This window comes from Carassius carassius, chromosome 1 (assembly GCF_963082965.1).
Source record: "Carassius carassius chromosome 1, fCarCar2.1, whole genome shotgun sequence".
Lineage (NCBI taxonomy): Eukaryota > Metazoa > Chordata > Actinopteri > Cypriniformes > Cyprinidae > Carassius > Carassius carassius.
Window position 1 is genome coordinate 14,235,612 of NC_081755.1, and position 12,696 is coordinate 14,248,307.

Sequence of the window (12,696 nt, forward strand, 5' to 3'; positions counted from 1 at the left end):
GACTGTAGCCTAAGACTATCCTACATTTTAAAAATTAACAAATTGTAAAAAAAATTGTTTTTTTTTTTTTAATGTTAAAATGTTATATCATAATGTTATTGTTTTACTTCCTTCTTTTATCTCATTTTACAGTTACATTCATTTCGCAATCCGTCCCTTTGCGCCACCTGGCGGTAGTTAAGCGAATGATTGTAACACGCGACTGAATTACAGTTACCACCGCGGCACCGCCGCAGCGGTAAGCCCCAGATAGGATGGCCACCTACTGTACTCTGGGACGAAACCAGTTATAATGTTAAAAAATGGCAGAAACAGAAGTGGGGATATTCCTTTTACTCCCCTCACAGGAAAGCCTTCTTGTGAGGCCTTGACTGCATCCTCTTCCCATTGTTGGGGATGCCTTTTTTCTACAGGGGAATCATCATAAGGGTAGGTGTTCACAAAGCCATTTCCCTTTTCTACACACTCACCGGGGTGAAGACACCAGTCACATCCATACTTGCCATTAAACTGTGTGCTGTCTTTTAGCATTGGTCTTGCAACAGCATCACAAGCACTTACAACTGCAAAGACTCTACTAGTGCGAATCTCATCACCATCAATCCACTGTAGTCCAGTCTCTTTTAAAACTTCCATCTCTTCAACAAATGGCTTTAAAAAGGTATCAATGACTGGCTTTGACTTGCCAAACCATAGTGATGACAGCAGGATATGTTCTTTTCTCATAGCTGGTGGCAGCTCATTGATAGTTACTCGTATTGGCCAGAGGGAACACTGAGATGATTCAAATACGGGAATTCCATCACAATTCCACAGTAAAGTCAAATCCCATGGGCCAGTTGTTTTGTTCTGAATGTGCTCTCTCATGACGTCACCATCAAAAATGTCACGTATTGTGTCATCCCATTCCCATTCAGCTTTGTTTATTAGCTGTTGGGAGTTCTTTTTCAGACTTTCAAGGACATCTTTCAATGAGGAAGACAATGGCAAATAGATCATGAATGATCCACTTTTAAGATTAGAGGCAATGTCAAAAGGAAGATCACAATGAGGACATTTGGTGAGTACTGTTACTTCCTTACAAATGTATCCTTTGCACGACTCACAATAAAAGTGAATTTCAAATTGATTTGTAATGGATAGAAAGTACTTATCAAATAGGTATTTTGTGGCTGGCAGAATACTAGGAAACAAGATGTGCAGTAGTGACAGGAAATCTTTCAGACCCTCTCCACTTATTTTATGACGCAGGACAAATGTGAGAATCATTAAAATAGTCTCTGCCTTTGTGACATCACTTCCTGGATATATAGGTTCATCTCCATCATCCAAGTGCAAGGAATCCTAAAAAAAAAAGTTAAGCATTATCATGATTAAATTGTTTTAAGCCATGTGTGCAAACTTTCATGATTTTGGATGGAACAACCTCACAAAAAGAACTTAAACTGCAATAGGGTAATTTCATGTCAAATCAACCAAATTTGAGAAACTTCCCCAGTTTAACAGTATTCTTATCGGTTCTTTTTGTTATTTTATTTAAAGAAATAATTAAGAACATTAACATGGCTTTATATTTTGAAAATAAATATCTACAGCAAAAGAAACAGTAATGTTTTAACATTGTTTGGCATTTTTTGTGTTTTATATAGACTACATAAGATAAGACACAATAAGCAAAGAACAAAAACATAAAAATAAAATAAATATAGAATAAAACAAAGATAGAAATGAAATAAACAGTGCTTTAATTTAAGGAAGGTCTACATACTGTTCAGTTAAGTAATATGACCTACAAAAGAAATTAATAAAGTTATCGTTAACACTTTACAATAAGGTTCATTTATTAAACATTAGTTAATACATTAACTAATATGAACTAATCATGACCATGACATATAACACATAACATTTGTTACTGTATTTGTTAATATTTAATGTTAGTTAATAGAAATACAGCTGTTCATTGTGAGTTCATGTTAGTTCACAGTGCATTAACTAACGTTAACAAGGTTTTAATAAAGTTAATATTTAATAAATTATTAGTATTAGTCAATGTTGAAATTGACATTAACAAAGATTAATAAATGCTGTTTAAGTGCAGTTCATGATTAGTTCATGTTAACTAATGTAGTTAACTAATCTTAACTAATGAACCTTATTGTAAAGTGTTACCAAGTTATCAAATGTAAAATAACACTTCATAGTTTATTATAGATAGATTAATGCTTATTAAAGCTAAAGTTATTCATTCAAGAGCTGTGAGTGATTTTCTCTTTGCCTTTAGCTGTTTGATTCACATTAATGGCTTAATCATCAGCAGGTTTGTTAGATGCTACCACTTTAAGACGGAATGCAGATCTAATAATACACATATTTTCTCCCAACTATTAACTACCATTTAAGACATAAACTGTGTTTATATTTTGTGTGTATTTGATTGTTTAGACGCGCACACGAAACCCAAAATACAGTTTGCTTAGTTGCGGTCCGTTTCCGAGTGTGCACCGCCTTGGGAACGGGGCAACGTCTCTTGCACAGATTATGCTTTTAATAGCTCTTTTTATTATCAAACAAGTCCTGCAATTTAGCAACAGCAGAGACTGCATTTTACAACAATCACTGATTGTGCTGATTCTGACGTTAAGTTTGGGTTTAGGGAGAAATGACAGCGTGCAATCACTGCAATGTGAAGGGAAGAAAGATTCACTAGACTGAATGTGGCTAGTTTTTAATAGTTTTACCTCAAATATCTTCTTCTTATAATCCTAGGATGCCGAAATTGAAAATAAAATTTGATTATTATCACAGGGCTAAAGTGTAACCAGTCGTTTGAATGTTTAGTTATCTCCATCATTGTCACTGTTAACATGGACTTTCGCGCGAACGTTAGTTCCACCTATTTTCAGGGTTTCTGCAGGTATCTTCAAATCTAATTTAATGCTTTTTAATGCTATTTTTAACATTCTTAATGCCATACATGACCCATGACTAACCACAAATTTTATATATATATACACACACATATTGTCACGGTTCATGAATTCACTCTCTCTCTCTCGTCTAGCGTGCTGTTGTGTGTGTGTCTGTGGGCGTGGTCACTGATCAGCGATGATCAGCAGCGCCAGCTGGTTTCAATTGTTTGTTCCCTATATAAGTTCAGTAACTTGTGTTTCATGTTGTCAGATCGCTGTTTCTCCCCGGTGTGCTCCCATACCTGTTCCTGTGTCCTTAGTTCCTGCCTAGTCTTCCTGTTTTCGTCGTTTGTTCCTGGATCGTCACTCAGCACTGGATTACCAAGCACCGTCACGAGGATCACTTACTCACCGGGATTCAAGGGATCATCACTGGACCGAGCACCACCACCTGTTGTCCACCGAAGTCCCTGCGTCACCATTCCATCAGCCTTGTGTCCGCCCGCCAGTGTTTCCTGTGATCTTTCTTCTATATCTGACTCTTGTGCTGTTTGTCTATAAATACGCCTTGCATTTACATCCTGTCTCAGTCATACGTGACAGAACGATCTGACCATTATGGATGTAGCAGGCACTTCCACGTGGGACGAGTTTGCGGCTCGAAGCATCGCTAGAATGGACACCCAGGAGGAGAACATCTCACTCACAGGGAGGGCGGTCCAAGCGCTTGTGACGCAGGTGTCCGAGCTCACCCAGCAGATACAACAGCTACGAGTCTCCACTGCGCCACCCACACCGCCGACTCCACCCCCTCTTCCAGAGCCGCAGCCGTGGCGAGAACCGAGACTGCCGACACCCGAAGGTTATTCAGGTGAACCAGAGTTTTGCAGAGCTTTTCTGACCCGATGTTCTATGCACTTTGCATTACAGCCTCAGGCGTTCAACCAAGAGCGATCCAAGGTGGCGTTTGTGCTGACGCTACTTTGCGGCAGGGCGGCTCTCTGGGGAACGGCGGTGTGGGAGAATCAAGACCCATGCTGCGCCTCGTTCCAGGCACTCTCCGAAGAGATGAGGAGGGTTTTCGATCGGGCGGTGGCCGGTAGGGAGGCGGCCAGACTACTCGCCGATCTTCGCCAAGGTCACGGTTCGGTGTCGGAATATTCCATCCAGTTCCGCACCCTGGCTGCAGAGTGCCGATGGAATGAGGAGGCGCAGTGGGACAGATTCCTGCATGGGTTGGCTGACCGTATTCAGAGGGAAATTTACATGCTGGACCTTCCTACTAGTCTCAATGGACTTATCGAATTAGCACTTCAAGTAGATGCTCGGCTGAGCAGAATGGGCCGTTTCCAACAAAACCATCCAGTTCGCGGCATGGAGACCAGATGTTCGGAATTCCTGGATACGGTCAGTCCCTCTTACAATCCGGAACCCATGCACATGGGTAGAGCTCAGCTTTCCCGGGAGGAGAAGGAACGGCGGAGATCCCTAGGACTGTGCCTTTACTGCGGGAGGGTGGGCCACTTCATCCACTCATGCCCGTTTAAAGGATCCAGCCCAGTAGTAACTATGAGGCTACTATCGGGTGGGATCTCCACCGAGAAGACCTCATCCTCACCATCATCATCTACTCTCCTTCCCGTAAGACTAAGGTGGGCAATCAACACTCATGACACCAAGGCCTCATTGGATTCAGGGGCAGAAGGTAATTTTATGCATTCAGAACTGGCTCACCACCTCCACATTCCTACCACCCCCCTCACGTACAGGATTTCTGTCAATGCTCTCAATGGACAACAGCTTTCCAACATTACACATGCTACTGAACCCATCACTCTCATCAAGGTTGGCAACCACACTGAGACAATAACATTCCTCCTCATAAACTCACCTCTGGCACCCATCGTACTTGGTCATCCTTGGTTCACACAACACAATCCCAGAGTCGATTGGGGGCACAATTCTATTTCTATGTGGAGTAATAAGTGTCATGAGTCATGTCCAGTGACGGACTGGCCATTGGGCAATGTGGGCAAATGCCACTGCGGCCGCCTGGTCTCATCACTTGTTGTGGCCGCATCACAAACAAATAAATAGGCTAAATAAAGCGAGGAAGCGGCCGCCTATTGGTGCAATGGATGCAAGCGGCAGCACCACCAGCGGCTCGCTCGCCGGCGCTCATCACAACTTGTGGCGCACATATAAAAAGGCTAAATAAATAAATAAAGCGGAGATGCGGCCGCCTTTTGGCGGATTGGCCGCCCGCAACCGGCAGCACAACCATATAAAAAGGCTAAATAAATAAATAAAGCGGAGTGTTTGCAACAATAGGCCGTCGCAAATCAACAGACTAAGTACTATATGAACTGACAAAATGTAAAAATGTGTACCTTGACTCAATGCAATAGTCGCTTTGGATAAAACAGTTCTCACTGCACAGTTGTTCCTGCATGTTTTCACACTCACATCGCCTTTGTCAAAGTATCTCCAAACCAATGCCATGGATCTCTTGACTGCCTATCGCATGGTGACAGAAACACACCACAAACTTAAAGACTTTGTCAGAGACTTTGACACAGTGAAAGACGCAGCAGACAATTTTGTGAAATGGGCTAATGGTGGATTCCAAAATGTGGATTCTGAGATGGAAGTGCAGGCTTCACTGCCATCAAAACGGATGAAAAAAAGAAAAACAATGCCAGGAGAGTCTACCGATGAAGAAAACACAACTGAAGACTCACTGACAGCTTACAGGATCAATGTTCACAACATCATTCTTGATACAGTCTCTGAATGTATGCACCGCCGCTTCCTGCTGCACGGAAAACTTTATGCTGACTTATCACTACTTGATCCGCTTCATTTTCCAGAAATAAATTCAAATGGACTCCCTCATAATGCACTTGAGGACATAAGTAAATGCCTCATTCCATTTGATAAAGATGCAACAGTTGAACATTTACAGTCTGAGTTGTGCAGTCTGGCCCTCCACTGGAACACTATTAAAAAGTCCCCTCTCAGTGAGTACACAACCAGAGAGTCACAGTCTCTTACCTCTGAGGAAGAAGACAATCAGGAGGACATGGAGGAAATTGATCTAGTTAGCAAAAGATGCACAGCCTGCAGGAACTGTGCTGTGTGTTGCTACTTCCTCCTCCAGCAGCTGAAGTTTTTTTCACATGCATACCACAAAATACAGTTGGCCTACAAATTTTTGTTGACCCTGTCCTGCACACAAGTGGCATGTGAAAGAAGCTTCTCGAAACTGAAGTTCATCAAGAGTCGTCTTAGGAGCAGAATGCGAGAGGAAAATTTGGAAGCCTTCATGTTGATGGCAACAGAGAAGGAGATCCTCATGAGACTGGATACAGATGATGTGATTGACAGAGTGGCAGAGAAAAGCAAATTATTGTGCAACCTGCTACTGTAACCACATGAAGGTAAAACATTTATTTTTTATGTCTTTGGTTAAGCTATTATTGGAGTGTGTTGTTTGTGTAATGTAATGTTTCTTTGTTGGTTGCAGATGACTTGAGAAGACAAATGTGGCCTCTCTGCTAAAATTGCCAGGGCCTCTTTTTGGTGCCAGTCCGCCACTGACCAGAAGTGACAGTGCAGTGTAGCAGATGAACAATTTCTTACCAATGTTTCAAGAACAAGCTGGATCCTTGATGACTCTACGAGGGGAAAGAAGAAATGGTTTACTGAAAAGTTCTTAAAAACCAGGATTTCATATTATACAATTTATTTAAACCATTGGTTCTCAAACTTTTTTAAAACCAAGTATCACTTCAGAAAATATTTGTTATTAAATATTAAGTTCCACCATAATGACCAACATTAAATTTCAGCAGCGTAGTAGGCCGAACTGTTCAGCTACAGCTCTACAGTTAAAAAATTAGGCAATTTTATTCTAACAAGAATATTAATTGTTGTCAGACACTTTACCATGGTAAATACAGTTTGAACATTAATACTACATTGTGCTTACGTACAGGTAAATTAAAATAAAAAAATTAATTTAAAATGTAATTTTAAATGTAATTATGTAACAAAAGTTACAAAACTGTACTGTACATTAACTGTAACATACTTAAATGTGCAAAAAAAAAAACCTTACTCAAAGATTAAATTAAAATGTATTAACATTAATTAGTTTAATTTATTGATTCACCTGCGTAACAAGAGGGGGCCTGACACTTTGAGAACCATGGCTTTAAAATCCTATTCATTTTCATTAATTCATTAAAATTGTACCGACATTTGCACTTATATGTTTCAGAAAACACTTTGAAACTATTATAAGAATAAAAAACATATATAACACACCTAATGCATGCGATTCATATCAGGAAAATGTGGAAAAATCTCTAAAAGACAGATATGAACACATAACTTACCAGCAACACATTAGGTGAGCATCTAACTTTATCATCTGTGATAAAGCAACGCAAAAATACACACACGGGTATTTATTTATCTGCAGGTTACATGTCCTTTAAGCTACGCATTTGTAAACTCTGGTTATACTTTACTATTTTCAAAAGATAATAAAGATAGCGATTTTCTTACCTCATTTTGCCAGTATGTTTGCAGGACCTCGCAGAACACATCTGACCCTTCTTGTATTCACAGTTTTTGTTCTCCATTGACATGTCACGACTCAAATTCGCTCAAAATAAAAAAGATTTACAGGCAAATATTAAATAATTTGGGACCGACCGAGCAGTCAGTTATAACGAGCAGCTGCTCACAGTCAGCCACCTCACTCACAGAAAGACGACAATAATGGTCATATTTTTAATTGTAGAACCGATTCATTGTCCAGTTTCCTGAATGACAGCCAGATTAACCAATGATCAAAGTAATAAAACAAAACTTCCAATGGGTTAATGTTAATGTTAATGTTTCAGTGTGATAAAGCAGCGAAATGTATATAGTTTTATTGTTGTTAATGATGATAATATTTAACATATACCTTTAGATTTTAGAATAGGTATCATGAATTTAAAAATGCTATTAAAATAATAATAATCTTAAATAATTTTATATAAATAATTTAAAAGCTTGTTAACCTTTTTCAACCATTTAGCATTAAACATTTTTAACGTTGTTTCATTAAAACAAGTGACCTTATTCCAACCATATTTCAATGTTGAAAGTTGGTCATGTGCTGGAAGTTTTTCAACCGTTCATCTTTAAACGTTGAATCAACGTTGTTTCAACGTTGAAACCACAACTGACCTTATTTCAACCATATTTCAACGTTGAAAGTCGGTCATATGTCGGCTGGGTATCTGTTTTCATAATAAGGTGAATACAACTTATTGATCATGAGCCCAACATTTAGCAAGGCAGGAAAACATTCATTCTACCTGAAGGAAGACGTATTTCACTGTGCTAATGCTGTTAGAGAGAGAGAGAGAGAGAGAGAGAGAGACACTAGTCTAGGGCTATTCTTAAACTTGGAGCTCATTATATTGAAGTAAAAATCCAAACACCAGAAACGTTATGCATTTTATGAATAATGAAATGTTATGAAAAGTGTGCATTTATTTTTTCACATGCTGTATGATTGAAATAATATTTTTGTTCACAACTTTAAGTTCCGTTGTTTAAAAAAATGCTTTATTGTCTAATGTTTCATAAACCTTCAGTTGTTATGCTCTAAAATCCATGCCATTAGTAATCACTTTAAAATTTTATAGGATTTTTACCCATCTGGAGATTTTCTAAGGGTTAGATATAATTTGGATATATTATCTAAATTTTGTAACTCATCTCCAGATGATACAGAGCATATTGTTTTTGCTTGAAAATATTCTAGTGTCTTCTGGGAAAAAGTGCAATTATGGTTAAAAGAGAAAAATGTGGTTAAATTGAACCTGTCCTTCATAGATATTAAATATGGAAACTATGAATAAGATGGCAAAAAAGGTTTGTTGATTCATGTCTTCCTTTTGTTAATGAAGTACTTTATTTACAAATGTAGATTTCTTAAATCACCCCCATGTTAATAGTATTTAAGAATTATTTGAGACAATATTTAAAAACGTTTATCGAAAACAAAACATAAAAAACCTGGAATCCTGTTTTTATAATTATATTTGATAAATATAATTTATTGTAACGTTATATTTTATCCCGTTTTTTTTTTGTTTTTGTTTTTTAAGATGTATTGGTACAATTTTTTGTTTTTTTGTATAAACCTTAGCCCCTGTTAAAATTGATGTTTCTGAATGTAAATTATATGCCAATTTGTTCTGTAAGCTTATTATACTTAAATAATAATAATAATATATATATACTTTAAAAAAAAAGGAGTCCATGCACTTAACTTTGGGACACAGCTTACATGGCTCTGGGGCCGCGTCCGAAATCACATACTTCCATACTATATAGTAGGCGAAAAACAGTATGCGAAGCAAGTAGTATGTCTGAATTCTTAGTATTCGAAAAACAGTAGGCGATCTGTACCCGGATGACCTACTAATTCCGCCCGAATTCCGTAGCATGCATGGGATGGACACTACTCTATCCCATGAGGCCACGGGAGAGGACTCGTCATACTCATATTCGAAAATAACGGAAAATCGTGACGCCACTGTTTTGAAGTGTAAGTACCTTATGGATAAATACTGTTCATTGTGGCTAAAGTGTACTTGTTTAACATAATCCAAGTAAACGACTGACTTGTTAAAGGTTTACACATTGTAAACTGATGAGACTATTTTGTAAATTGAGTTTAAAAATATGTTTAATAATCATTATCGATCAGAGGCTGTGCCTCAGCTTGTTAAGGCTGCTTTCTACAGACGGCTTGTTAAGTAATTTAGTGATATAAAGTTACAAAATTTTAAGTAATTGAAACAAGTTAATTTACATTTTACTATTGTTGATATTTTGATTAAAAAAATTGTTGGATAACTTACATGGCAAACTATTGTTAATAGGTGCCTCAGTTTGATCATAAATCATCAGTAATGTGTAAATCCTGTTCTGATGTTACAGAGACTGATGAACACACTTGTTCTCATTCACTGATGAAACCCTATTCACTGGAAACCTTAATTCAGTAACTATATAAATTAAAATTAATCTTAACTACACACACTCTTTACATGTATTTATGTTAGGATCATCACTGATTTATGCTGTTTTTTTAATTATAATATTAATTTCCAGTTGCTATTTTGTCAGTTGCAAAGTGCTTAATAGCAAGTAACTTTTGAAGCACTTGTGTGCATTCACACTGATTTTGCAGCAGTTTCCAGTTGTTTTTTTAAACAAGCAACATCTTAACATCTGAAAAAAGTTGTCTTGAGAATGGGTGCCACACTTTAGAGAAATACCAACACACCAGGTCACATTTAAAATTATTCTCTCTATTTATTTATTTTTCATTTCTACATGGATAAGAGCACAAAGCTTCAGTCAAAACCACATGAACATTTGCACAAAGTAGTATAATAGAGCTTAAAGCAACAGCAAAAGGGAATTTCTTAAGACGTTTTTATAATAATGTCAGGAATATGAACTTCAGCAGCTTCAGTTCAGTATGTGTCAGTACGGTATGTGTACAAGATGAGGACTTTAAATTTGGGTATCAAAAATGAGTGAAAAACAGTGGAAATCTAAAATTTACCCCAGGGATAAAGGAATACATATTGTAAAATTAAACTTGTTGTAAATATGTTGGTATGATATGTTATGTGATATGTTGCTAGATTTTCAAATAACTAATATGAATTCCCGGTTATGAGTGTAATATATTTATGTGTATATATAAATACACGCACGTTTAAATTGATATATTTACATGTGTATTTATACATATTTATAGTATATATATTTATATGTATATTTCTTAAATAACTAATATATGTATATTTTGATTTGACAGTCTTAAAATTACCTTCACAACTTACACAAGCTTAAACAATAGCACTATGAGAACATGAACTGATCTGCAGAGTCTTAACCTGTTCAACTGTCCTACAGGTAATCCTGCTCTTGAAGAGCTGCACACGGTCGTCTGGTGTGTGATGTCCCACACATGTTCTCCTGTGCTGACTTCTGTGTTTTGGGGTTCCAGTGTATCATCGTCATGATCCTCCACAACCTCTGGATCAACAATGTCCTCATTCAGAAGACGGAGGTTGTGGAGCACTGCACAGCATGCAACAACATCTGCACAAAGGCAGGACTCACTCCCAGGTCCTTGAAGAAGAAGAAGGTGGAGCACAGCTTGTCTTCGTCATCCTGAAGGCTCTCTCAACAATGTTCTGTGCACAAGCATCATTGGTGTTGAATCAAACCTGTACAGGATTCTGTTCAGGCTCTCTGTCTGCTGTGATGAAGCAGATGAGTGCACTCAAACAAGGACACACACCATCTCCCAGGATGTGTTTTCCTGCAGGTGGATACAGGTCTCCAGTGTAAATAGAGCTGTTCTTCAGCACACTGGCATCATACACAGACCTGGGATACTCAACAAAGATATCAAGGTACTTCCCCTGGTGGTGACCTGCAGCTGAACAGAATGAAACCGCTTCCTGTTGAAATAACATTGAGGTTCACTTGCTATATCACTTGCAACTTGCTATATTATGTATGTATTTATGTATATATTGTGATGTGTGTATATATGTGTGTGTGTGTGTGTGTGTATATTTCTATAATGTATTTGTGTGTATTTATGTGTATATATGTGTGAGTGTATTTGTCTAAGCATTCATTCAAGTTTATTAATTGATTTATGTTTCTTTTGTGTAATTTTATTTGTATTAATTTATTACAATAAAATCCCGCTGGAGTGGAATGAAAAAATGAAAAAAGCTAGCTTGGAACGGCCCTTAACCATTAGGAAACCGATTTTCAGTAAAATATTTGACTTCTCTCATTTTTGTCTACCAATCCTCACTCACGAGGTCTGTTGGTGTTGATCAACGTGAGTCCATAATTATCGTTTATTTGTGCAGATCGACTTTTTTTCCCTCTAGCCGCCTATCACTCCAGTCCAGCGGGTGGCGCTAAAACACATCCGATTGTTCGCCAAACACCAGTAAACCTCGGAGGAAGAAGATTTGTTTCACCGCGCTCTCTGTTGTTTTGCCATGATGCTGGCTGCAACAAACTATTAAAAATAATTGTTTCCGTAATTAGTTAATACAGTTTTTGAGTAAGTTCAGTAAATACCTGTATTATTCTCGTCCTCACAGTCGTGTCTAAGGTTTGAAACAAGCAAGAATATCTGGAGGAGTGTATCATCTGAACTGAGATCTGCTGCTGTGAAGATGGAGTTTGTGAAAGAGGAGAGAGAAGAGAACACCAGTGAACCAGAAACCAGCACAATAAAACACGAGGAACCAGAAACCTGGAGAATAAAACACGAGGAACCAGAAACCTGGAGAATAAAACACGAGGAACCAGAAACCTGGAGAATAAAACACGAGGAACCAGAAACCTGGAGAATAAAACACGAGGAACCAGAAACCTGGAGAATAAAACACGAGGAACCAGAAACCTGGAGAATAAAACACGAGGAACCAGAAACCTGGAGAATAAAACACGAGGAACCAGAAACCTGGAGAATAAAACACGAGGAACCAGAAACCTGGAGAATAAAACATGAGGAACAAGGAGGTTGGTGTTTTTATTTTTCATTCATCTTTAATAAGTATTTGTGGTACATCTACAGAGGTCCCAAACAAGAATAGCCTCTTTCACACAGTAATACCAGTAAATTGCCGTAAAATTACCAGAACGACTTTACCGGTAAATT

General features: G+C 37.9%; 2 protein-coding genes across 3 annotated transcripts in view; both read left to right on the forward strand.

Moving 5' to 3' along the window:
* Positions 1 to 12,696, forward strand: part of LOC132150053 (zinc finger protein 664-like) — a 549,937-nt gene that overhangs the window by 71,536 nt on the left and 465,705 nt on the right. The gene's annotated exons all lie outside the window — the stretch shown is intronic.
* LOC132147404 (gastrula zinc finger protein XlCGF26.1-like) overlaps positions 12,086 to 12,696 on the forward strand; it is a 384,485-nt gene continuing 383,874 nt past the window's right edge. For both annotated transcript variants that reach the window (XM_059557086.1, XM_059557095.1), the window contains exon 1: positions 12,086 to 12,557. In XM_059557086.1, coding sequence (XP_059413069.1) covers positions 12,209 to 12,557 — 349 coding nt within the window. In that variant the 5' untranslated portion in view covers positions 12,086 to 12,208. The remainder of the gene's footprint in view (positions 12,558 to 12,696) is intronic.